Source organism: Castor canadensis, chromosome 10 (genome assembly GCF_047511655.1).
Source record: "Castor canadensis chromosome 10, mCasCan1.hap1v2, whole genome shotgun sequence".
NCBI lineage: Eukaryota > Metazoa > Chordata > Mammalia > Rodentia > Castoridae > Castor > Castor canadensis.
This window is the reverse complement of record NC_133395.1, coordinates 142,175,503-142,201,223: the sequence shown is the minus strand read 5'-3', so window position 1 is coordinate 142,201,223 and position 25,721 is coordinate 142,175,503. Positions and strand designations below refer to the sequence as shown.

Here is a 25,721-nt window from a genome sequence, read left to right as displayed (position 1 = left end):
ATGCAAAATGACTTACTTTGGAAGAACAAGCTGTACATTTGTCAAATGCCAGGCTGACAGGAAGGACATTATCAAACCGTGACAGAAATCCCCGGATCTAGAAACAAAACAGAACATTTTGCATCAAGTATGGAATGACCACATCTATGAAAATGTTTGTCTAATCTCTGACAAGGAGGCAGAAATGATTATTATGATGGTCCTGATGGAAATTACTAGCAAAAATGGAGCTCCCATGAATATTTTTGCTTGTACTGTAATCGATTTGGGGAAGAAATATATAGGGTCCTTTATTCCAAAAGGAGCCAGGGCCTACGTGATTTTCAAATATTTGAAACCCAAAAGCAAACTGACTCAAAAATACCAAAAGCAAGCTGTAATATCTAAAGTTTGTTTTTTTTTTTTTTTTTTTTTTGCAGTATTAAGGTTTGAACTTGGGGTTGGCGCTCTACCACTTAAGCCCTGAGCCCAAGTCCCTTTTGCTTCAGCTGTTATTTGAATAGAGTCCCACAATGATGGCCAGATTGGCCCAGATTTTGATCGTCCTATTTATGCTTCCCCATAGCTGGGAGACAGGCACCTCACTAGCCCAGCTTTTAGTGACTGACATGGGAGGGGGCCTCACAAACTTTTACGTGAGGGAACCTTGAACCACAATCTTCCCAGGCTCCACCTCCTGAATGCTTAGAATTATAGCATGAGTCACTGCACCTGGCCTGAAGTACTGTTTTAACAATGTCTTCAAAAATATATAGCAGCTTGGGTTGTAGCTCAGTGGTAGAGAGCTTGCCTAGGCCTGGGTTCCATCCCCAGCACCACAAAATCAAAACCAGACCCAGTCAACAATGCTGCCTCTCCTACATAAATGACAGCAACTGAAATTAGAGAGCATTTCCACAATAGTACAAAGGTAGGGTTTGGGGAAGTCAGAAGACTTGTGGATGATAGAAGAGAGAGGGTTCCTAAATACAGGGCCCAGGGAAATGGCTCAGGTAAATGGTAAAAATGCATAGCAGCTCTATTTGTGGGGAAATACCACCACCTGGAGGAGAAACTTTTAACTGCAGCAAATTCACATTCAGGGTCAGCAGCACCCAGCTTCTGCCCACTGTGGCTCAGATCATTTTTGCAAGAACACTGCACATCTAGAACAATACTCAGGCCAGAAGTGGAGCTTCCATATCTCTTGTATAGCATTAACATATTATTTCTAGATTATTATTTCTAGAAGGATGGCAAAAACCTCTCCAGTCTCCACAGGACCCACTATTTGAAATAAGCCAGACCACAGGACTCTTCTCATGAATTCATTTACTTAATTTTCCCAATTACCCCATTTTATTCTTTGTGGCGCTGGGGATGAAACCCAGGGCCTTGTACATGCTAGGCAAGGGCTTTACCGCTGAGCAACCTATTCTACCCAATTGTCTCATTGTAATTTGACAATTCAGGCTTAGAAAAGTGAAGCATCTTGGCTCAGGTAAGTGGTAAGCAGTAGGGCTCAGATTCAAAAGCAGCCCTTCTGGCTCCAAACTTGGCCCAGGCCTGGGCTGCCTGATGACTAGCAGGCTGGTTGGCTCTCTCCTTTCTTCCCTCAGGATATCATGGCTTTTGTCTTTACTATTAGGTCTCCTCAACATATTTATTTTTGGTGCTGGGAGTGGAACCCAGGGTCTCAGGCCTACTAAGTACAGGCTCTACCACTTAGTACACTCCCAGGCTCTGCTTACAACTTAAATAGAATGAAGGAACCAACCCACCTACTCTCCTTACCCACAGCCATCCTACCAACACCCATCTGCAACACACAAACAAGCCTGAAAAACTAAAGAAAAAGACTTCCTGCTGAGTTTGGGTAACTCCATCTTTATGTCACACTCTCCCTCATGCCACTCGCCACCCCCCCACCCCCAGCCAATAGTCTAACTGAATTTGTGCACTTATTTCCCGAACCCCTTGCAGGAACTGCTGATAGGCAATTTCCCAAATGTCCTTATCAATATGCTATGCAATTTCACTGTGATCCAAGAGCATGCGAGTGTGTGGGTAGAAGTTATAAATTAGGCTAAAGACAGCCTCATTGTGAACCTCTGAGAATATGACAATCTTTTGGCTTCCCACACCAGGCATGTGGTGAACAAGTTCATTACCATAGTCAGAATACCAAAAGAAGAGACGTTAGCACGACAGAAAAGATTTTAATTGCAAGTCACAAAGGGAAATGTTGAGAGCTCTACAAGTTGCGGGCTTGATTAAATGCTCATAGTGAGTGTCCTATACACCCAAGTTACTCTCATACTAAATTCTTTTAAAAAACTATCGTATTTCGCATATGTTCCCTTAAAATGTTATTTAACGTGGCCTATACACAGTGTCCCCATATATTCTGTTTTCTCTCACAAAGCTTGTTAGCTTTCTTTTTGTTGTAAAAAGAATACTGTTATTTTCTCTGCTAAACTGTCTGAGTAGAGGTGGAAGCCAAAGCTGAAGGGAAGGGGGAGAGCAGGCACTCAACAGGAGCTGAAAGGAAGAGAGCAAAAGGAGAGAAGGAAAAAGAAAACAAAACCCACCAACAACACAGGTGGTGAGGAGAGGAATAAGGAGACTGGGTAACTGGATTGGCAGAGCAAGGCCCAGAACACCATTGCTGTGCCCACAGACAGCTCTGTACTAGGAAACAGTGATTCTTTTTTCCCAGGAAATGAAGTAGAATTATGTCTCTGTGTGAATATTTACAAATTCAAAACACTGGAATCACAAGGCCCAGAACACAACCAAAGCAATTCCAGTTCTAGAGAACTTAGAAGAGGAAACCCTTCTCAGAGGATTGGAACTGACTCCTATTGGGTATGTGCAGAGGTGGGCTCTCTCTCTTCCATTTAACGGCAAGCTCTGCCATCTATTCATGTTCCTAGAACATGGCTCTGAGGCCTGTCACTTTTCATTAGCTTCCTAGAGCTGTCCAAATAAAGCAGAGAATTCCTTACACCAGAACTCTTTTCCAGGCTCTGTACTACTACTGGGTTGACGACAACTTCCCTTCAAGGGACAACCCTGATTTCCTCATCTTGACCCATGCCGATTTCATGACTCAGAACTTTTCCCTTTGATAACAATTCCCAAATCCTCATCTTCCTTAAAGGCCACTCAGCTCAACCACAGCTCTTTCATCAATACTTGGTCTACCTACCAACCTAGAAATAACGTCTCCCTCCCCTCAAATTCTTCTTTTGCTCTTTATGCCCCAAATACCTCATGTGATAGTGGTACTTTCTAATTAATAACAGATTTGTTTAGATAGTATTCACATGCCAAATTATACATCTTTTTAAAGTACATATAATTCAGTGTTTTTCAGTATACTCAATTGAACCGTCATTACCATTATCCAATTTCAGGACATTTTCATCACCCTAAAAAGAAGCCCAGAACCCAAAAGCAATTAATCCTCACTCTCCTCTTTTCTCAAACCTTGGCAACCACTCATGTTTCTTTATTTCTATCAATTTACCTATTCTGTATATTCCCTATAAATACTTATACATGACTGACTTCTTCACTCAGCATGTTTTCATGCAGACTGTACTGTGTACCACCAGCACGTCATTCCTTTTTATTGCCAAATGAGATTCAAAATTTTATGGCTAGGCTATACCACATTTCTTTACCCATTCATTAGGGACTGATTGCCATTTCTCTCGGGTATGTACCTTGGAGTGGAATCACTGGGTCATATGGCAGTTCCATGTTTAACATTTTGAAGAATTACCAAAGCACTTTCCAAAGTGACCACATAATATTACAATTCCACTAGCAAGGTACAAGGGTTTCAATTTCTCCACCTTCTTGTCAACACTTGTTATCATTTTTTTGGTTGCATTCATTCTAGTGAGTGTGATCTGGTATCTCACTGTGACTCTGATTTGCATTTCTCTAAGGACTAGCAACATCAAGCAACTTTCCATGGTTTCTTGACCTTTTCTATGTCTTATTTGGAGAAATGTCTATTCAAATCCTTGGCAAAATTATAAGTTGGATTGTTTGTCTTTTTACAGCTGCATTATAAGTTCCTTATATATTCTTTTGGATACAAGTTTCTTATCACAAATATGATTTGCAAGTATTTCCTCCTGTTATATGGTTTGTCTTTTTGTTTTCTTGAAGCATGGAAATTAATTTTCTTTTTTTTTTTTCATTTTTCTTTTATTATTCATATGTGCATACAAGGCTTGGTTCATTTCTCCCCCCTGCCCCCACCCCCTCCCTTACCACCCACTCCACCCCCTCCCGCTCCCCCCCCAATACCCAGCAGAAACTATTTTGCCCTTATCTCTAATTTTGTTGTAGAGAGAGTATAAGCAATAATAGGAAGGAACAAGGGGTTTTGCTGGTTGAGATAAGGATAGCTATACAGGGAATTGACTCACATTGATTTCCTGTGCGTGGGTGTTACCTGGAAATTAATTTTCATGAAGTCTATTTATATATTCCTCTTTTGGTGCTCAATATAAGAAAATACTAACTCAACGTGAGAGAGAGTTATGACATTGTCTCCTAGAAGTTGTACAGTTCTAGCCCTTACATTTAAGTCTATGATCCAGTTTGACTGAATTTTTGTATATTTGTATATGGTATAAGATGAGGGTCTAAATTCTTTGTTTTTCATATAAAAATTCAGTTATGCCAGAACTATTTGTTGAAAAGACAACTCTACTGAACTATCAGTTGTCCACACATTTATGGGATCACTTATAGACACTTATTTCTAGTTTACTGATCTGTATGTAATTACCACACTGTCTTGATCACAGGAGCTTGGTATCAAGTCTGAAACTAGAAAGTATGAGTTCCCCAATTTTGTTCTTTTTGAAGATTATTTTGGCTATTCTGGGTCCCTGGCATTTCCAAATGAAATTTAGATCAGACTGTATGCTATAATTACTTTTAAAAACATGTATTTTTGTTTGTTTGTTTTTGAGTTAGGGTCTCATTATGCAGCTTGAGACCCTCCTGCTTCAGCCTCTGAAGTGCTGGGATTACAGATGTGCACCACCTTGTCTTTTTTTTTTTTTAAATCTCCCTTTCTTCTAGGACAAGATACAGGTTGAAGAATTTGCATTTACCCATAGCAAGTGATTTGCTCATAGGACATGCCTGATAAATTACGAAATAAATGAGTAAAACACAATGACTTCTATCTGAACCACACAGAGAAAATATCCCAAATAAACCAAGAAAAACTAACTTCCCACCACTTGTACTTTTCAAGCAATTGGAAGACTTCCCCATCCCTGATGCTTTAAAAAAACCCACTATTACAAACACACTCAGTATCCATAGTGTACTCTGCAAGCCCTCAGTCTTATAAGAAAGGCATAAAGTTTAAAGAGCAGAGGTTGCTACTTAAAATTTTAGCACCCTACTTAGATATGCATAGAATTCCCCGAGCAATGTAAAATCCAGGTACCTCATGCAAAAATCCTTAAAAATTAAAGAAGTTAAAAACGTTTGTCCCAGGCTGGAGTGCACCTCCATGGTGCTTAGCAATCATGAGGCCCTGGGTTCAAACCCAGGAGTGTGCATGTACACATGATCTGTCCCTTTTGTTTATATGAAGAAAAATTCACTGTAACTTTTGTCCTTAGGAGTGTGCAAAGTATGTGAGACAATATGCTTGCTCGGTGTTTTCCCAAACTTGCCTCATCAGAAGAATCCCATGGAACTTGATTCAAAAGGTCCGTGAGAAGGCCAGAAAAACCACACTGAGAGTCCCAGGTGGTTCACATCACATGAAAGGCAATGCTGCTTTCAGTTACTAGCCTTATTTATACCTTCCTGAGGTTTGCTGTATGCCACTCAACATCACCTGTTAGCTAACGGATGATGAATTTAGCCAGCTTCATATTCTTTCCAAATTTTCAAAAACACTACCATTCTGCCTTATTTAGCCTGTACTAAATTAACATTTAAGTGAAATGCTTTATAAAGTGATAAAGTTATTTGTCCATCCACACAGCAAACAAAGACTCCTGACTGCTCAAAGCAAATTCTCTTAACTTTGGGGGCTGCACACAGCTTACTTTCAACTCTTGTTCATTACTTTATTTGCTGTCAATCTCATCCTTGTGGTAAGGTGGAGATTAGGTTTTTCGTTAACAATTTTTAAAACAACAACAAAAAACCCTTGTTATATAAAAATAACAGGCACATGATACAAAACAAAAGAAAAAACAAACTTTCCCCTTGCTCTTTTGTGATGCTGGGGACAGGACCCACTGTATGCTAGGCAGCACTCCACTACACAGCTACAAATCCAACATTGAACTTCCTTTTAAATATCCCCCCTCTGAATAGTGTTTTCTTCTTACCCCTCACCCCCACCCAGGGGGAAAACTGGCAATTTCACCCACATAACTCTAGCTTGATAGTGAGAACAGGCAGACTTTGCCTGACTCCCTACATATTTAACTTACTTTTACAATTGAGACTATGGGGTTTTTCTCCTTTTAATATATAAAAGCATAAAGAAGAAATGAAAAAAAGTGCATACAGAAAATGTATCAGTGGTTGCCTGGGGTCAAGAGTGAGGATATGAACTGAGAAGTGGCACAAAGGAAGTTTTGGGGGTGGTAGAAATACATCATACTTCCTTTACGGTGGCGATACATCAGTGTATACACTTGTCAACACATTAAACTGTATTTAATCACATTAAACTGATTTTAGAAAACAGTTTATAGTCTCGTTTCAAATAGTACAGAAAGGTACAAAATGAAAAACCCCTCTCCCCCCAGATAATCACCAACATTAGTGTCCTCTCTGGTCTCCTAGGAGAACAAAACCATTTTTGGTGCTGGAGATTGAACCCAGGGTCTTGTGCATGCTGAGCACACACTCTACTGAGCTACACTTCAGCCCAGAAATAAAAACATCATGCCCAAACTAGCTCTACATATGTGTACCTTTGTTACCCCTAAATATTAAAAACTCCATCTGGAAATGACAGAGCCCAGAAGAAACCTAATTACCTGCTTTCTCAGCTCCTGACCCAGGATCTGCTTATTACCCCAGGCCCCCAAAAAGCAATGAAGTTGAACTTAATCCCCTGTTGTCAAACATGAGACACTGGGTTGTTCCTGGGCTCAGTTAACAGGGCCTGAGAAGACAAGACACCATCCTCAGCGTGAGGAGAGAAAATATGGCAGACAGGACAAAAAAAGCTTCAGCACAGGACTTTTAAAAGATGGTTTGGTCCAGTTTCAGGATGTTCTCAGCAGGGTTGGTGTGTGCTGTGTCTAGAAGGACTTCATTAGACACACCTGCACACATCTAATTAGCTTTGCAAGGTTCCCAGGCAAGAACACCTGTCTGGGCTGGGAGTCTATAGAGGACATGGTGTGAAGGGTCCTTTTGTAAATTCAACTAGCGTAGGTGGAAGCATAAAATTCAAAGATAAGTTTAAAGAGCAGGATGTGCCCCATGCTGCCTTTAGCAATTATGTGCATTGTCTCATGGGATGCCACCACAAAACCTGTTTTCATAGACTCTGGCAGTGATTCTCCAATGGTTCGTGTCCCTGGAGGTTTTCACTTGGTGACTCTAGGATGGGCTGGGAAATGTGTATTTTGGAAAGGGGCTCAGAGTTAATTTTGATGGAAGACCAGTTATGGGGATCCCTAGATAAGGTTGTCTAAACAACTCCAAACTCTATATCTGGAGCTGCTCCTATCTCTTCCAGTCTAATCAACAGCTTCCTTCTGCAGCTGGGCTGAAGGTCCAATCCTTTAAATTGGCCTGTGTATCACTGCCTCCTCCACTGGGCTGTCCAACTCTCCATATCACAGGTGTACAGGCCTTTCACTGCCTTAGACTCATGGAGCACCCTGCTCACCCCTGCCTCTCCTCTTCCTCTCCTCTGGAACCTAGAGGAAAGAAGCACTTACTCTTCTCCCCTTGCCTTCCACAAATGCACCTGTGCCCTCCTCACTTTACAGGTCGTGCTTGAAGGCCTGTCCAAGACTAATGTGGAACATGATGACCCAGCGCAGGGATGACTGGGTGTTTTCACACATCACATCTCATTTTGGTCTCAATGTCATTCTGTGACCTTTCACTATTTTCCAGGTAAGGAAATTCCAGGTATAGGAATTTTTTGGCTCTAAAGCCTGGGGGGGAAAGATAAAATACTAAGAGGAGGTAAACTGTTGTAGAAAAGAAGAGAGAAGGCCAGAGGAACTCAAAGAAAACACCCCCCAAAACAAAAATCCAATATCTAGATAGCATAACACCTATCAGGTGAATTCAGTGTCTTGAATCCATATTCCCAGATGAATACAAAATAAATACATCAAGAATAGAAAGGCCATTTCTTTTCTGGGCCACCCATCCCTGGCCATGCTTGCACTTAAGCAGAGCAAAACTAACCTCAGTGCCAAGCTCACCTCACCTTGATGGGAAGCTAAGATCCAATGCCCAGAAACAAACAGCCTCTCTGAGAAGGCACCATGGCAGCCACAATGGGAACCCACTGCCCGAACTTCACACCAACTTCCAGCAGGCCTGGCAAGATTTCTAGAGCTTGGAGTTTGCATAAATAAAAATGAGTGCCAAACTCCAGATCGATCTTGGATGTTGAAAAGAGTCTTAATCAAATTCCATGCCAAAATGGAGAGTTTAGCAACAGCAAAACCCCAGGCACACCGCAGAGGCCTTTGTTTCAGATAACGGCTTCTGCTTCCACAGCCAACCCACCTCTTGTTATTGAACTGGAGTCACCGAGGGGCAGAACTAAGCTGGAAATGAGCCAGAGTCATCCTTAGAAAAATACTGCTCCAACCATTCCCTATGCACTCATCAGTTCCAGAGATTTATGAGATTGTCCATAACTTCCTGTTTAGGAGACTAGGTAAGCTTCCATTTTTATAAAAAAGGAAAGAGAAAGAAAAACACTTAGAAGTGTCTCATGTGCCCAGAACTGTGTTACTGCCTAGCAAATATAATTTAATTCATATAGGAATTCCAGAAGATTATTCTGTTGTTATGTCCATGTTACAGATATAAAATAGGAGGTTCAGAAAGGATAAGTAACCTGCCTGAGGTCACACAGTGACAAGTGGCAAGAGCTTCTTCAAATCCTTTTGGGAACTGAGACCACAAATGAATGAATGAATATAATATTAAGATCTGAATGGTCACAAAGCCTCAGGCTGCTTCCCCCAAATGGGATGCCCTTTCCAGTGAGCAGCACCTATAAAGCAAAGTGAGAGCCTCTGCTGATGGAGTGAGGCCTGGCTCCTCTCTTGGACAAGAGATGCAGCCCTAGGTGCCTTTGAACTCTGACATTACCTGTGACTTATCCTCCAGGGAAAGGGGGCACCTCCCTTCTAGGGCCTCACAGAGAAAGCCAGACATAGTCAGATCTTATATCCAGGACTCTCCTTGCATTCAGGGGCCTCCCCTGGAACAAGATCTCACTACATCCAAATGGCCCAGAGATATGTCTACCATCTCAGAAGACTCCAAGACCAAACGGGAGTCAAACAAGGGCTCATTCTGTGCTGCTTACTTAACTTCTCTGAACCTAATGGTACTTTGTGCAGTCTGTGCTTGGGAAGTATCTGTTGGGAGGGTTGGATGGATGAGGGAGACAAGATGACTAGGTCACAAACCACAACAGCCCATACAGGATGACCCATTTTTCCTGCTGTTTCCACAGAGGTCAACTAGAGAAAGACAGAACAGGGGAGAGGAGAGGGAGATGAGGCTCTTCTTCCTGGGCTACATCTCAGAAAATGTACTCTATTACCTCTCTTCTAAACCCTTCCCCAGCAGTCAGTCTGGTCATATACTGGAGGCACACTGAAAGAGCATTCCTGGGCACAGAAAAAGAGATCTTACTGAAAGCAAAAGGCCTGAGGATTTAGAGGGCAGATCCTGAGCAGACAGGCAAAATAAATAGCAGCCCTGACATGGCTAGAGCCTCCGGCTCTACCTTCTCAACACTGCCTTACCCAGAGGTTTCCCAGGCCGGCACCCTCCCAGGATCCTGCACTAGTTTTGGCTTTGTTCTATTTTGCTGAAACAAATGAAAAAAAGAATTCAAGAGTTCGAGAGTACCATGGGGTTGGCAAGTCCAAACCCAAAGGAAAGGCATACACATTCAGGATCTTTTTTTTTTTTTTTAGCCAGTATTTTAGAGCCAAGAGTACATTCAGTCGAAGACAAAACCGTGAACTGCTTGGTCCACAAGATAAAGCAGGACCTTAGTGTTTGTACAACTACTGTGGCCTGCCTTTACCACTCTCTGGAGAGGCCCAGCCAAAGAGTTGGCAGGTCTATGTGCTACTAACTCCTGTCACAGTCAGGGTTTGTAGATGCCTGCAGTCCAACTGTTGTGGAGTTTTGGGGAGTGGTCTGTACATTTTACAGCTCTGGAACAGAGCCTCTCTCCAAAGAACCAGAGGATCTGGCCTTGTAGAGCTCAGCCATCACCCCTGGACGCAGCAAAAGACAAGTGGCCCTCCCTTCCTCTCTCCCTCCCTCTTCTCTTTCTTTTTTTTGATACAGGGTCTCACCATATAGGCAGACTGGCCTCAAACTCCTGCCTTTGCCTCCCAAGTACTGGGGTTGCAGGTGTGTACCACCACACCTGGCTCTCTCTCTTAATAAAAGATCCCAGTTGAGGGAAAGCGAAGGAATGATACTATGTTACAAACTACAATGAAAAAGCTCTCTCTACAAAAGAAGTCAGGACAAAGAGTACATACTGTATGAATCCATTTACAGAAAGTTCAGATGTTGACAAAAGCTTCTCCTGGTGTGGGGTCAAGAGCTGCTGACCTCTCTGCTGAAGGAGTAGTAGAAGTGGCACGAGGGGATTTTGAGGCTCTTGATATTTTACTTTCATCTGTGTGCTGGGCACAAGAGTGTGTTCACTTTGTGATCATTCATCAAGTCCAACACCTAATGATTTGTGTGATTACCTATATGATTTTTAATGCGTCAATAAAATGGTTCTTTTTAAAATCCCTCTCTTTACAGAAAGTAGTTTATACTTTTTACTGCCTGCTTGCAGAGTCTAACTCACATACATTGGGCCAAAGGCTTGAAAAGCAAATAATTAAAAAAAAACAAAAACAAAAACAAGAAAACCCCTATCTAAGAGACCCATAAACCTGTTTTCTCACCTTAAATAGATTTTCAGTTTTCAAATTCAATGAGAAGTTTCTTTGGGCAGAATGTCATTGAATTTCTGGGCTTAACCAAGCCCTTCTCTGTATTTGGCCAATCTCTGGATGGGCCAATTCTGCCTGTGGGCCCACAGAAGGAAGGACTAAATTACCCTTAGGCCTCCCAGGTCTGACCCAAGGAGGGCAGAGACCCAGTGAACACAGGGAAAGTTAAGGAAGTTTCTCCAGATTACACAATGAGTTGCTGGTGGGGGCTGTGATTCTCTTCCAAGGATGATCACTATATCCTTCTACTACATCTCATTACACAGGGCCAATTAATAAACATTCTCCTTTGGGCACTGAGGAAAAATGAGCCCAGAGAACCTCACTACTCATTCTCTACATGCAAAGCACACAAAGGGGTTTATTGAGTTTCCCTCTAACAGGAAATCATTTATCTTGGAGAGCTGGGAGCAGGGAGGAAAGTGCTGAGTCTGCAACAGGGTCTTGCGACATAGGCCAGGCCGCTGTTTTATGGAACTGATGTTCCCCTAATCAAAACACAGTTGCATAAATGGACTCACTCCATTTGAAAAAAAGAGAAAAAGTTATTTAAACATTCTAAACAGGGACACACAACCCTGATTAATTTTTAAAGTTCTTTCTCCACTTTCTTTTTTAGAATGTAGCTAAAAATAAAGGCTTACAACTTGAAATAATGTAAGCAAGTAATCTCTCTCTCACACACACACACACACACACACACACACACACACACACACACACACACACACACACTGGTCTTTCCCCATATATGGCAACATTGTTCTTCAGCCTTTGAAAAGGCCAAATGAAGAGATGGCCAACAACCAAAATAATCCTTCAGATAGTTGCAAAGGAGGAGAGAGAACTCTGAAGAGTTGGTGAATGACAAACAATTGCCTCGCTCAATGGGGGTAAATAACACAGAGGGGATGAGTTGCCATAGCACTTGAAAGACAGGGGCACATGCATCTGATGCTGCCCCTCCTCTAAAGATGAAAAACATGGGCACATGCATCTGATGCTGCCCCTCCTCTAAAGATGAAAAACATGGGCACATGCATCTGATGCTGGCCCTCCTCTAAAGATGAAAAACATGGGCACATGCATCTGATGCTGGCCCCTCCTCTAAAGATGAAAAACATGGGCACATGCATCTGATGCTGGCCCCTCCTCTAAAGATGAAAAACATGGGCACATGCATCTGATGCTGGCCCTTTCTCTAAAGATGAAAAACATGGGCACATGCATCTGATGATGCTGGCCCCTTCTCTAAAGATGAAAAACATGGGCACATGCATCTGATGCTGGCCCCTTCTCTAAAGATGAAAAACATGGGCACATGCATCTGATGCTGGCCCCTTCTCTAAAGAGGCGGTTTTGCCCTCTGGCCTCAGCACCAAAAGAGCTATAACTGCAGTAATTTAACATAAAGGATTTAAAGGAGGAAACTGGTGCAGGGGCATGACTGAAAATTTAATTAAGGCCCTCTCAGTATGAAATCTGTACAAGAGAGGAGGGCATAGCTCAAGGTCAGAAGATGGGTGGGGACCCATGGGAAGATGCAAACTAGATGCCAGAACATAAGTAACAGAGGTCAGCCCTGGAGGTCAGTGGCCTGTAAAGGGTGGTTATTACAGCATCTGCTGGGTCCTGACAGAAATGTGTCTGTGGATTAGACTAGCATTCCATGTCAAATAGATGCCATGAGATGGGGGAAGACACACTTCCCAACATTTGTGGTTTTCAAGGCCACGTCAGATGCACTGCTGGATGGGAAGTACAGCACTTGCTCTCACTGACATGGAAACGGAGGCTAAGGGACTTGACACCAGGTGTATATGGGTGGTATGGGGTGAGAGTGCTGGAGTAGGGCTGGAAGCCGAGGCTCCCAATGTGTAGTGCAGGGCTTTTTCTACTCAGTCTTTGCAAGAACACTGGTCAGATAGCCAAGTTTGTGTTTGAGTTGCTTCTCAACCACTAACTCACCCTATGATGATTACTTCCCCTCAGCTGATTCTCATCCTCAACTGGAAAACAGTAGGTCTGGGCCTGATAGGAGGAGGGCAGCAAGCAAGAAGGGAGAGACAAACACGGGACCTGAGGGAGTCTCTGTTTCCTATGTTCATCTGTGAGTCTCTCCTGACATGTCAAAGTGATGGGCACAGGGGCTAAGAGTGCAACTCAGTGGTACAGCATGTGCTTAGCAAGTGCAACACCCTGTGTTCCAACCCCAGCATCAAAAGAAAAAAAAAAAAAAACCAAACACCAGGCAGGCACAATCACCACTGTGCTGAAACACAGGGAAAAACACACAGGGAGCCTACAGGAATGATTTGTAAAAGTCCAATGGAAACCAGGCACCCTATAATCCTAGCTACTTGGGAGGCAGAGATCAAGAGGATTTTAAGACGAGGCCAGCCTGGCCAAATAGTTTGAGAGACCCTATCTCAAAAAAAAACCCATCACAAAACAGGGCTGATGGAGTGGCTCAAGTGGTAGAGTGTCTACCTTGCAAGCCTGAGGCCCTGAGTTCAAACCCCAGTACTACCACCAAAAAAAAAAAAAAAGTTAGAAAACCTCTTCATTCCCCCAAAACACGGCAATGAGGACCATTGGAGAGGCAATGCGAAGTGAATTTTCATTCTTCTTTTCCACTCCCTAAGTGATGAGCATTTCTTACCATGCTCCAGATTCTATTTCTGAACCACCCTCACGCTTCCTCCTAAATGCCTCCTATTTGGGTAGGGAGTCAATAATAATAACAAAAACAGCAGGCACCACTTACTGAGGGTCCTCAACATACAACGCTACAGGGCCCCAATGACCCATCATCCCTGGTCTCTATACCAACAGTTGAGGTGGATGTGATTTCACAAACAAGAGAACGAAGACCCAAGAAAGAAGTTTAGGACTCAGCTAGGGAAGGCCATCTGAACCACAGGGCAGGGATTTAAACCTCTGGCTGGCTAACTCCAAAGCCTGTTCCCTCTTTTTCCAGCCCATGATGAGGCCTCTAGTTAGCACGCTTAATGCATCAAAGACAGGGTGGGTGATACCTCGTGTTTGTGATTTCCACCGTTGGCATCCCACAGAATGAAATACCTTCCAGGTGGTCATAAAGTTCCCTCACTGAGACCTCAGTGGTGGGAGAAGTAAGCCTCTTGTGCACTATACAGATTAGGCTGAGGTTAGTGACTTCATCTCCAAACTACTAACCTGGTGAGGCACGAGTCCCAGAGAGGTGGGAGGCTCATTCATGCGGTCATCACTGCTGCTGGCGATAGCGTAGCCCCTGATGTAAGGAAGCAATCAGTCTATCAGAGTTCATGGTAAACACACATGAGGACAATCTGGAGGGTGCCAGTGAAAATTATGAGGATAATCAAAACACTGCTTGGTGGGCAACACACACTAGTAAAAAACTCATTTCCATAGGATGGAAAGAAAGAGAGTAATTAAAAAAATGTATATGGCTCAGAATTGGAAGACCAGAGCACATGAGCATTGGCAAGTTGCATAACTTCTCTGTGCTTCAGGTCCATCATCTATAAAATAGGAATAAGAAGGCTGTGATGAATAAGTTAGTTAAACTGCCACGTGCACTGCTTGGCCCACAATGAGCCTGTAAACATTAATTTTCTTACTTTTTCAATAGTCTTATGAAACACCATAGCACATTTTTGTATTGAAAATTTCAATGGAAAGCTTTTTAACTTACCTTCCTTCCAACTTCCTTCCCTAATTTTCCTTCCTTTTTAACTTCCTTCTTTCCTTTTCTTTTTTTAATTCTTTTTTTACTGTACTGGGATTTGAACTCAATACCTTAAGATTGTTAGATGCTCTACCACTTGAGTTATACTCCAAACTTTGGTTTTTTTTTTAAGATACAGGTTCTCACTCTATTCCCCAGACTCAACTGGAGGACTCAAGTAAGCCTCCCGAGTAGCTGGAACTACAGGTGTGAGCCAACATGAATGGCTCTAACCACAACCTCTTAAATTGATATACTACCAAAATGTAGGAAGGAGAAACAAAAGCAAGGACTTAATTGGGCAGAACTAATGCACTCTTTCCTTAAGAATGGTGTGATGCATGGTTATTGTCACAGAAGCGATGTGACACAGCACCTGGGTTTTAACTTATAACCAGGACAAAGGAAGAAGGCAGAAAGGGCCAGGGTCAAGGAAACACAGAAACAGTCCTCAAAGATTTTATTCCAAATACTTCCTGCCAGGAGGTGGCAATAAACCAGTGAAGGCAGATAACAAAGACAAGAGGAGGAAAAACAATGCTCATCCTCACTAAACTCTGGAGGATTCATATTAGTTACATCTGCTACCAAAACAAAACTGTGCAGTAGCCATCTCTTCAACTGTGTAGACAACCTCTGAGTCACACAATAAATACAATATTCATGTGAATTTGTGTATTGACTTCCTTGGTATTAAATGTTTAATTTCTGAGAAATAAACCTTTTAAAATTTTGGTTCTCCTTCTTGTATGATAAACACCACAGCATGGTGATCAAAGCATCCAAAGCCACCTTGGCTGAGCTACATCCTGGCTTCCATCCACTTGCCAGCTATGTGAATTTTAGTCACTTAGTTATCCTCACTATGGCTTGACTGCCCCATCAAAAATGGGACTAATAATTATAGTTCTTTCCTAGTAGGTTTCTTATGAGGATTAAATAGGTTAATACCTGCAAAGTGTTTTGGACAGGGCCTAGCACAATGTGAGTTGTATGTTAAGTGTTTGAAAAATAAAATAAATTGCAATGTATCTGTCATGCTGTCAGGTATACATTTCTGTCTGACATCAGTCTGGCTTGACTGCCTGACAGTTGATGCACAACCTTAACCAGATATTGAGAGGATCTTAAACTACCATTTGCCTTTTTTTTTTCTCTTTTCTTGCTTTCTCTCTTCCTTCTTTTTTTTCTTTTCTTAAATTATTGACCTTATTTTTGAAATTAACTTTTGTCTCACTTGTGTCTAATGCAAGAAGAATTCTTTGTTTATAAATCATAAGGTAACTTGGCTGGAGGATAAATGGTGGCAAAGTCACAACTATGCTCATTTCTGTATCTGGAATATAACAGATATACAATGTGTTCAACATATAGGATACTAAAGGCCCAGGGTCAAGTTAAAATAAAAAACACCAGCCCACTCATTTCCTTCTGTCATGCAAGCCTAGCACACTAAGAGTACTTAGTAAATTTTAAAATATTTTTAAAATTGGTGTGGCATTAGTGGACTAGGCAGACAGACCAACCCTGAGGCCATGATTTGGATATCGTATGTCCCTCCGAATTCTCAGGCTGAAATATAACTGCCAATGTAATGGTAATGAGAGATGGTGGGCCTTCCAGAGGTAACTAGGTCACAGGTCACTGCCCTCATGAATGCATTAATGTCTTCCTTGAGAGTCCGGGTTGGACTCTCTTGAAGCTGGATGAGGTCTCTCAGGAGAGTCAGGTCTCACTGGACAGTAATTATTTCCCATAGGGCAGGTAAAAAAGAAAGGTTTCCCCTCCTGCATCTCACACATATGCTCTTCTGCATGTGGCCCTTTCCTTCTGCTTCTCCACCATGCTGTGAAGCAGCATGAGGCCCCACCAAAAGTCAAGCAGATGCTTACACCATGCTCTTGGACCTGCAGAACTGTAAGCCAAATAAACCTCTGTCCCTTTTTAACGTACCCAGTCTCAGGTATTTTGCTGAAGCAAAACAAAACACAAGACATAAAAACGTTTGTTTGAAAGAATCAGAAAGCTACCAATGGAGGGAAGAATTAAGAGCCAAGATCTGCAAGAGGGCAGAAGCCCATAAAAGTAAACCAAGCATCTTGGTGTGTTGGGGGGAGGTCTTATAAAGTGACTGCTAACCTCTAAAAGCAAGTGGCCACACGATCAGAAGCTGAACAGTGACGCTGACAAGACTCACAAAGCTGGGCAGAAAAACTGGAGGTTGAAGTCTGCCAATGAGGAGAAACCATGGGAAAATACCCTAGGCTTTGGGTTGGGATCACTGGGACCTATACCCTCAATGTGAGGGTGAACCAGAAATAGAGCAGCTCTAACTGGACTAAGGTATCCTAGGATTGTGAACACTCAGCTCAGCAGTTTGCCAGAAGGAAATGTGAACTGCACCATCTTTACAACTTTTCATCTATGACATCTGGCACTAAATCAAAAATAACTAACCACAGGCTGATGGAGTGGCTCAAGAGGGGAGCATCTACCTAGTAAGCATGAGACCCTGAGTTCAAATCCCAACACCACAAAAAATAAAATAAATAAATAAATAAACAAATAGTGGGTGCCAGTGGATCACGCCTATAAGCATAGCTACTGAGGAGGCAGAGATCAGGAGGATTGTGGTTCGAAGCCAGCCGTGGGCAAATAGTTCAGTGAGACCCTATCTCGAAAATACCCAACACAAAAAAGGGCTGGTGGAGTGGCTCAAGTGAGGGCCCGAGCCTGAAATAAATAAATAAATAACCAAACAGAAGCTGGGGGTGTAGCTCACTGGCATAGCACGTGCTTAGCATGTGCAAGGCCCTGGTGAGCTCCCTTGCACCAAATAAACAACAGAAAAGCATTCAAAGAATTAGAGAAATTTCCTTCTTCCCTCCCTCTCTTTCCTTCCTTTCTTCCTCCCTTCTCCTCCTGCCCCCTCACTTTCGTAGCTCAAGCATCCTCCTGTTTCAGCCTTCCAAGTCACTGAGACTACAAGTTTGGGTCGCTTTTCCCACTTTAAGAAATTTCAGGGCTGGGAGAGTGGCTCAAGTGGTAGAGCACCTGCCTAGCAATTGTGAGGCTCTGAGTTTAAACCCCAGTATTGCCAAAAAAAAAATTTCATTATCAGTTGGATATGTGATTAAGAAATTAAGGAATTGCCTTTAATTTGTTTTTACATGCAAAAATAGTAGGGATACGTAATAAAAGATACCGTTTTTGTATGAAATGCTACATGGTGGCTATGCTTTAAAATAAGAGAAGGAAGAGAAAAAAGTATTAGGATAGCAATATAGAGAGATGATGACTGAGCACGTGCTGATAATTGTTGAGACTGGATGGTGTATACAACAGGGTTTAATATACATGTCTTCTTCTTTTTAATTTTGGCAGTACTGGGTTTGAACTTGGCATTGCACTTGCTAGGCAGGTACTCTACCACTTGACTCATGCCTCCATCCCTTTTTGCCTTAGCTATTTTACAGGTAGGATCTTGCATTTTTGCATAGGGCTGGCCTTTGGCCTCCTGAGTAGCTGGGATTACAGGCACGTGCTACCACTGCCAAACTTATTGATTGAGAGGTTGTCTTGCTAACTTTGTGCCCTGGCTGGCCTGGAACCAAGATCCTCCTTGGTAGCAGGGATTACAGGCATGAACCACTGCATCTGGCCTATATCAGGCCTTCTTTCATATATGCATGCATTTTCCATGACAAAAAGTTTTATCATTGCTTTTTTTTTTTTTTAAAAATGGGTATATGAGAAGACGATACATGACTAAAAGTCAAGAAAAACTACAGACAATAGGAACAGACCCATAAGAGAGCAGAGATTCATACACTGGAGATATTTGCTAAGGTCTTAAAAGAAAAACGTGATTCAATATTCTCATGAAATCAAAATCACAATTTTAGCAAAGAGGAAATGAGTAAAATAAGATCAAATAGAAAATTTAGACCTCAAACATATAAGTGATATTAAAAACTCAATAGATGGTTTTAACATGTAACAGACACAAAGAAGAGAGAGAGAGTCAGTGAACTGGAAGATAAGCCAAAAGCAAATAAACAGACTGAAGCAAGAAAAGACAAAATGATTGAAAGACACATTGGTTGATTCTAACTGATATTGTTATTAGAGTCTCAAAAGAAATGAAGCAAGAGAGAATGATTCAGAAGCTACATTTTAAAAGATAATGGTTGGGAATTTTCCACAACAGATGAAAATCAAGCTTTGGATTCAAGAAGCATCAGCAAATAGAGCCAGGATAAACATAGACGCAAGCATATGATGGTCACACCTCTGAAAACTAGATAGTGAGATGAGCTTAAAGCTACTGGAAGAAGCCAACAGGGAGAGAGATGAATTACTGAAAGGAACAGCAATGAGATGAACTCCTAATTTCTCAACAAAGATAAAGGCAGCCCAACATAACAGCACTAACAAATGCTCTCAAAGTGCTGAATGAAAATGATTGCGAGTCTGGAATTCTATCAAACATGAGAAAAATCTCTTTCAAACATGAAGACCATTTTTGGGATAAAAAAAGTGAACTATATTTGTCACTAGTATTTATAAAGAAAATAGTAAAGGGTATTCTTCATGCAGAAAGAAAATGCCCTAGGTCATTTCCTTCATTGTATGAAAAGAAATGAAAAGCAACAAAAATGAAAAATGTTAGCAAAACTAAATGAATACCAACTACAGAACAATAATAAGATCTTTTGGGATTTAAAAAAATGCAAAGAATTTTTAAAAATAAATGTGAAGTCAAGACTGGTTGTCTTCTCAACAATCCATTCTCCTCTTCCACCTTCTCCCAATTTTCCTGAGAGGCAATACACCCAGCCAAAACACCTACATTTGTTTGTATTCCTTGTAGCTAGCAGTTAGAATCACTGACTGAGTTTTCCAGGAAATTCCTTCAAAAGGAGGCAGACTCAGCTGAGCACAGCTTTTATCCTCTGGTCATTCCTTTCTTCTAAGCTGTCACATAGAAGCCATATTGGGAGGCACAGCAGCCATCTTGCAACCAGAAGATGACCTGCACAGGGAAGAAAGCTAAGCGCAGCTGTGTGAGTAAGAAGGGACTTGAGCCCCGTGAAATAATGGAGTCCTTGTGCCAGCCTTAGACTTCTCGCCTTTGAGCTTCCTGCTGCGTAAGAAAGATAAAGCCTTATTCTGCCAAGCCTCTGAACACAGACTCTCACATGCAGCGGTACCAATTTATAACATAAGGGATTCCTGTATTGCCTTACCAAAGGAGAGGGCTAAGAAAATCAAAACTTACTAACAGGTCCTCAGGTTCCTACTAAAATGCTTACCCTTCCTTATTACCAGTTGACAGATAACTCTAAGAGAATTCAAAAAGGAAGCAGGAATGAATCCCCAAGATTGCATGGCAGTTTCCCTCAGGCCCAAGAATTGGATCAGATTTTGCTTAATCTATTTTTTTTTTGGTGGTGGCACTGGGGTTTGAACTCAGGGCCTTGTGCTTGCTAGGCAAACACTCTACCACTTGAACTATGCCTCCAGCCTGCTTAATCTTGTTTTGAGGATAGTAAGAAGAGTATAACTGAGAAAGGGCCTGAGGAGACACTGCTGAGCCCCTCCCAATAATAAAAGCTTTCTTTGTGTACATGCTTACCTCTGAGTAGCCAACTCACCCTTCTGGATGCTGTAGGACAGAAACCATCAATTCTACTGCCAGTGCTCCTGCAATCATGGCCAGGCCTGGACGACTCACAGTGCACTGCTGGTCCAAGGTCCGGTCTCTGGTTGACTGCAGAGAAACAATTACTGATGTGTGCTGCACATCTAGTCCCCGCAGCCCTAGTTGTCTGAGCCTGAAACTCCTCCATGATGAAGCTTTAAAATACAACAGAATGCTCACTGTTGGCAAAGAACTGCCAACAGTTCATGGTTGATTGATTCATGGGAGAATCAAGATAAACAAAACATAGAGCCTAGGTAATTAAATGAGGCAATATACTGAAAGGGAAGAGCAGATTGAACAATGAAAGACTGGGGACATCAACCAAAAGTGAAGGGGCTGCTGTGTCATGTGCTCCTTTAACTGGCTCAACTCAACTCTCTCGTACGTGGTCTTTGAAAAGCAGAGATACAGAGTAGAGCCAGTAGTGAGTCTCTGCCTCATACTGTCCTGCCATTCTAACTGAGCCAATACCTCAGAGTGACCCTGAAAGGGGTGCAGTCATCTGCTATCCTATAATCCTTGGTTCCGAGCTGTCTCTTGCACTGTGGGCACTGCATCACTCTTCGTGTGGTCCTCGGGCTTAACTGCAAACATTTTTGCTATAGCCTGGCTTCAAATACAAGTCTGCACTGGGTCAACTAAAGAAATTCTAACCTTCCAACTCTGGGTAAATTTGAGGTTTTCAGGAATAATTGTGAGTCTATGAAAATTTTACCTTATGAACAGATATGACTGTATCACAATGGATATTCAGTACTACTAGCTGGCAATAACTGAACAGGCTCAGCTGTGTATTCTGGCCCCACGATGGAGATCATCAAGTCACCCTTCCTCACCAAATAGAAAAGGTCATCTTTTCTTTATATTGGGAGGGCATAAAAGCCAGTCATCCAAAAGAGGTTTGGTAGCTAAAGGAGGGGAAAACAGAGGAAGAAAGCAGAAACCATCTGTCTGCTTCTCTGTGAATGGTGTTCTGATCTGTTGAGACAACATTTCTGCAGACTGGCCAGAGCGTGGCGCCGTGCCTGGAGAGCCTTACTTTTGTGTAGTGGGCACTTGCTGTTCAAAGCACTACCACATTTGGTCCACTGTGAGATGACAGGGCCAGTATTCTTTCTCCTTCTTCTAGGTTTCCAGATAAAATACAAGAGGTGCAGTTAAAGTTGAATTTCAGACAAACCATCAATCTTTGAGTTTAAGTACTACTGCACAGGACATACCTATACCAAAAAATTATTGTTTACCTGAAATTCAAAGTTACTTTGGACTCTGTCTTCTCACTTGCAGAATTTGACAAGCCTGTGACATACTCCCACTTTGCAGAGACACAGGGAGCTGAGAGACTACTCAGAATTACCTGGGAGGCAGTATCAAGCCTGGACTAGAACCTGGGTCTTTGGACTCCTTGTGCAGAGTAATGCAGAGTGCTGTCAGGAGTCAGTCTATGCTGCAGTTTCCTCACTTAGCTTCCCCCAAAATGGTTTGCAGCTGTATTTATATTGGTGAACAAGGAACAGCTATGTAATTGAGGATGCCAATCAAGGCTCATAGTGGAATAATGCCATCCCTTCAAAACTGGAAAAGTCTTCTCTTTGTTAAGAGACAGTATTTAAACAGCAATGAAAGAGTTGGGTCTCTCTTCCCCAGTGTACAAGACCCGCATGGAAAATGTTTGGAACTATAAAGAAATCTACTTACATCTCCTGGGGCCACCACATCATTGCAGAAATAGCAGCCAAGTTTGTAACCAGGGATGTTGGCAAAAAGCGAGGAGCCCAGGAGGTCAGCAGATGCCACAGAGTGGCTTGGACACAAGTCCCCAGCTCCCTGCTGCTTCGGTTTCTTCAGACCATGTCTCATGACAACAAATGTGTCAAACCCCAAGGCAGCATTGATGACCAGCTGCAGATTCAAGGAATGAAAGAAGAGTTAAGAGAAACATATGCCAAGCCATGACTAATTTCGTATTTGGTTCCCTTTTAGAGTTTATTTTTTGCATACTGGTGTAACTAGACACTTAACAGCTAATGATGCCAAAGCTCTCTAATACCAAGGACTTATAAAGTACAAAAGACCGGGCAAGTTATCAAAATAAATTATCGCATTCATTTTATTTTAAACAGCACCCATTTATAGATAAGGATGCTGGAAGTCAGAAAGGATAGTTCTATGACTGGCCCAAGGGCATTCTGGTAAGAGGAGGGTGTTTAGAACACATCTGTAAGTTCTCAAGCCTGTTCTTACCACCATTATGCTATACTGTGTTTTTAAAACAGCTTTACTGAGATATCATTTACTCCCCACATAGATTTTTTTTGAGTCAAACTCTTGATATGCCAAGGCTGATCTTGAACTCACAATCTTCCTCCTCTGTCTCCTGAGTGCTGGAACTACAAGTTTCACTGCCATACTTAGCTACCACCACATAGATTTTTAAGGACAGGTTTTTTTTTTTTTTTCATTTATAGTATAAGAACTTTTCTCAGTTGTAATTTAAGTTATTCTTCCAAATTTGTGATCAAATAGAGAATTTTAAAAAATGAAGAAAAACCATACTAGAAAAGAAAACAAAAATCACAAAATTCCGCTCAAATGATTATGACTGGTTGGGGCATTTCTTCCTGCTATTTCTCCATTTTACTCCCATTCCCTTCCCTCTCTTTCTTTCTTCTTCCCTTTTTTCTCCCCCCTCTCAGTGCACAAATAGATACATATGTTTATATATGTGTGTTTATAGACAAACATAACTGATATATACAATAGTATCTCTTACTTTATTAAAATTTTTTGAAAACATACCGTGAATGGCTACATACTATCCTATCATTTGTGCAGACCGTGATTTAGTCAACCATCTAATATTGGTGGCCCATAAAGTTGTCACTGGTAAATAGTAGTACCTCAAAGGACTGTTAGAAAAATTAAACAGATATTGGGTGACAGAGTGAGGGAAAGACAGAGTCTGAGTGGAAGCCCTTTGGAACTGTGCTACAAGGCCACACAAGTCAACCCTCTTTCTTGAGGTAAGGAGTGTGAGGGTGGTGATACATTAGTTACAATCAGAGAGAAGCTTCCCTGGTTCCACACTACCTACCTTCCTCTTGCTTGCAGCAATGACGGCAGGAAGCCACCGACTCTCCCTGGTGTCCATCAATAAGAAGATGACATCATGACTTTCAATGAGCTGCTCTAGTTGCTCCACATCCCTGTGGGCTTGCTCCAAGGTGACGCTGGAGAAGTTCACTGGATGTCCTGGCATGGGGATGCTCATGTTGAACCCTCTGGCATTCTAGGGAAGCATCAATGGATATATTAAAGTCTGAAGTCAAGGGACAGACATGATCTCAGAGCCCACGCTTCCCCACAGCTAGCAGCACATATGCACAGTCACTTACAACCAGAAATTTCTCTGTGCAGGAAGCTGCTGCTTATTCCTTACCCTTCCTAGGCCTTCCATCTCTTAAAAATCAAGATGAATCCACTTAGAACTTTTAGTGTATGTGTAGTGTTTGGGATGGAACCCAGGGCGTCACACATGCTAGCAAGTGTCTGCCACTGAGCTATGCTCCAGCCCTTTAGCCACTGAGCTATGAGCCAGCCACATGTGGGTGCTAATGAAAGAGGGGCATTAAATTTCCACAGAAAAGGAAGTGCTCTGGAGTCACAAACTGCACCCTAAGTCCCTCCATTCCACTGGCCACAGGGAAGTATGTGAGAACATGCTTTAAATCAATTTTAAAACCCGTCACCCACTGGAAAAATAGCTCAGGGGGCAGGGCAAGCAGGTCTTCTTACAAAAGAAAATTTATGTTATAGATTACAGATATTTTCTCCTTATCTTCAGCTTTTATTTATTTATTTATTTTGTGGTGGTACTGAGGTTTGAACTTAGGGCTTCATGCTTGGTAGGTAGGTGCTCTACCACTTGAGCCATGTCTCCAGCCCTTTTTACTCTGGTTATTTTGGAGCTAGGGTCTCACTTTTTGCCTAGGCTGTCCTGGACCACAATCCTCCTATTTTGCACTTCCCACCATAGCTGGAATAACAGGCATGTGCCACTGTGCCCAGCTATTGGTTGATAGGGGGTCTCCTGAACCTTTTGAGGCTGGTCTCAAACCATAATCTTTCCAATTTCAGTCTCCCAAGTTGCTAGGATTACAGGTGTGAGCCACCTGCACTCAGCTTCCTTATCTTCAACTTTAAACCTAATCTCTATGTTTCAAGAAAGGGACAGCAACAATTCCAAAAAGAATGAAAAAAAAATTGCCAGCAAAGCAGGAAAGTATGCTAGGCAAGAATGACTTCAAAAAAGAGAAAGGTTCCAGTCAAGTCCATTTTAACAAGGAGATCACCATGACAGCTATCAGGACCTCATTTCTAGTACCAACCACTGTAATAAATAAATAGTCATAAAAGCAATAACTACAATGATAACAATAATACCTCACTGGCATATTATAACCCACAAGTCATGTTAAATGGTGCTGCTTGATCCAAAAAATTATTAAATATATGACAGACAAGACTGGTGCACAATTATGCAATGCCAGCTCTGATCTTTCGAATAACTATTCCTCATCCACACAAATTTTGCTAGCCTAAATAAATCTTGCTAAAATTTCAAGAAGCAAACATTGGAGCCCATCATTTAGGTCCACACTCTACAAGTGGAATTTAACAAGTTGCAACAAAGTGATTTTCTACCTTTCCTATGCAGTAGAACCATGTAGGAGCTCTAAAAATTCCTGCTGCCCAGGCTTTCCCCCAGGCCAGTTCAACTAGAGTTTTTGAGAGTGGGCCTTGGCATAAACATTTTTTATTACCAGGCTAAGGTATAATTCACATAAAGTGAAACACACAGATGTCACATGTCCAGTCCATTGCATCTTGACAAATTGCAGATTTACCCATCGATCCATGACACAGAACTTTTCCATGAGCCCAGAATATATTCGTGTGCCCCTAGGTGTCAATCCCACCTTCTTCAACAACCACTGACTTTATAAAACAGACCAGTTTTGCCTATTCTAGAACATCAAGCAAATAT

The 25,721-nt window shown here is 42.0% G+C and overlaps 1 protein-coding gene across 10 annotated transcripts in view; it reads right to left on the bottom strand.

Annotated features, from left to right (window-relative positions):
- The window catches only part of Atg7 (autophagy related 7), a 238,161-nt gene that overhangs the window by 146,073 nt on the left and 66,367 nt on the right, over positions 1-25,721 (bottom strand). For 9 of the 10 annotated variants that reach the window (XR_012436383.1, XR_012436384.1, XR_012436386.1 and 6 more), the window contains 5 exons: positions 23,769-23,963; positions 22,373-22,576; positions 20,625-20,740; positions 14,433-14,508; positions 17-97 (listed from right to left, as the gene is read on the bottom strand). Coding sequence is in view for 4 of the 10 variants with exons in the window: in XM_074044433.1 (XP_073900534.1) it covers positions 17-97; positions 14,433-14,508; positions 20,625-20,740; positions 22,373-22,576; positions 23,769-23,963 (672 nt within the window). In the remaining 6 variants the exon portion in view is untranslated. Of the gene's footprint in view, positions 1-16; positions 98-14,432; positions 14,509-20,605; positions 20,741-22,372; positions 22,577-23,768; positions 23,964-25,721 lie in introns of those variants that run through there. The other variant, XR_012436385.1, reaches the window with a different exon arrangement.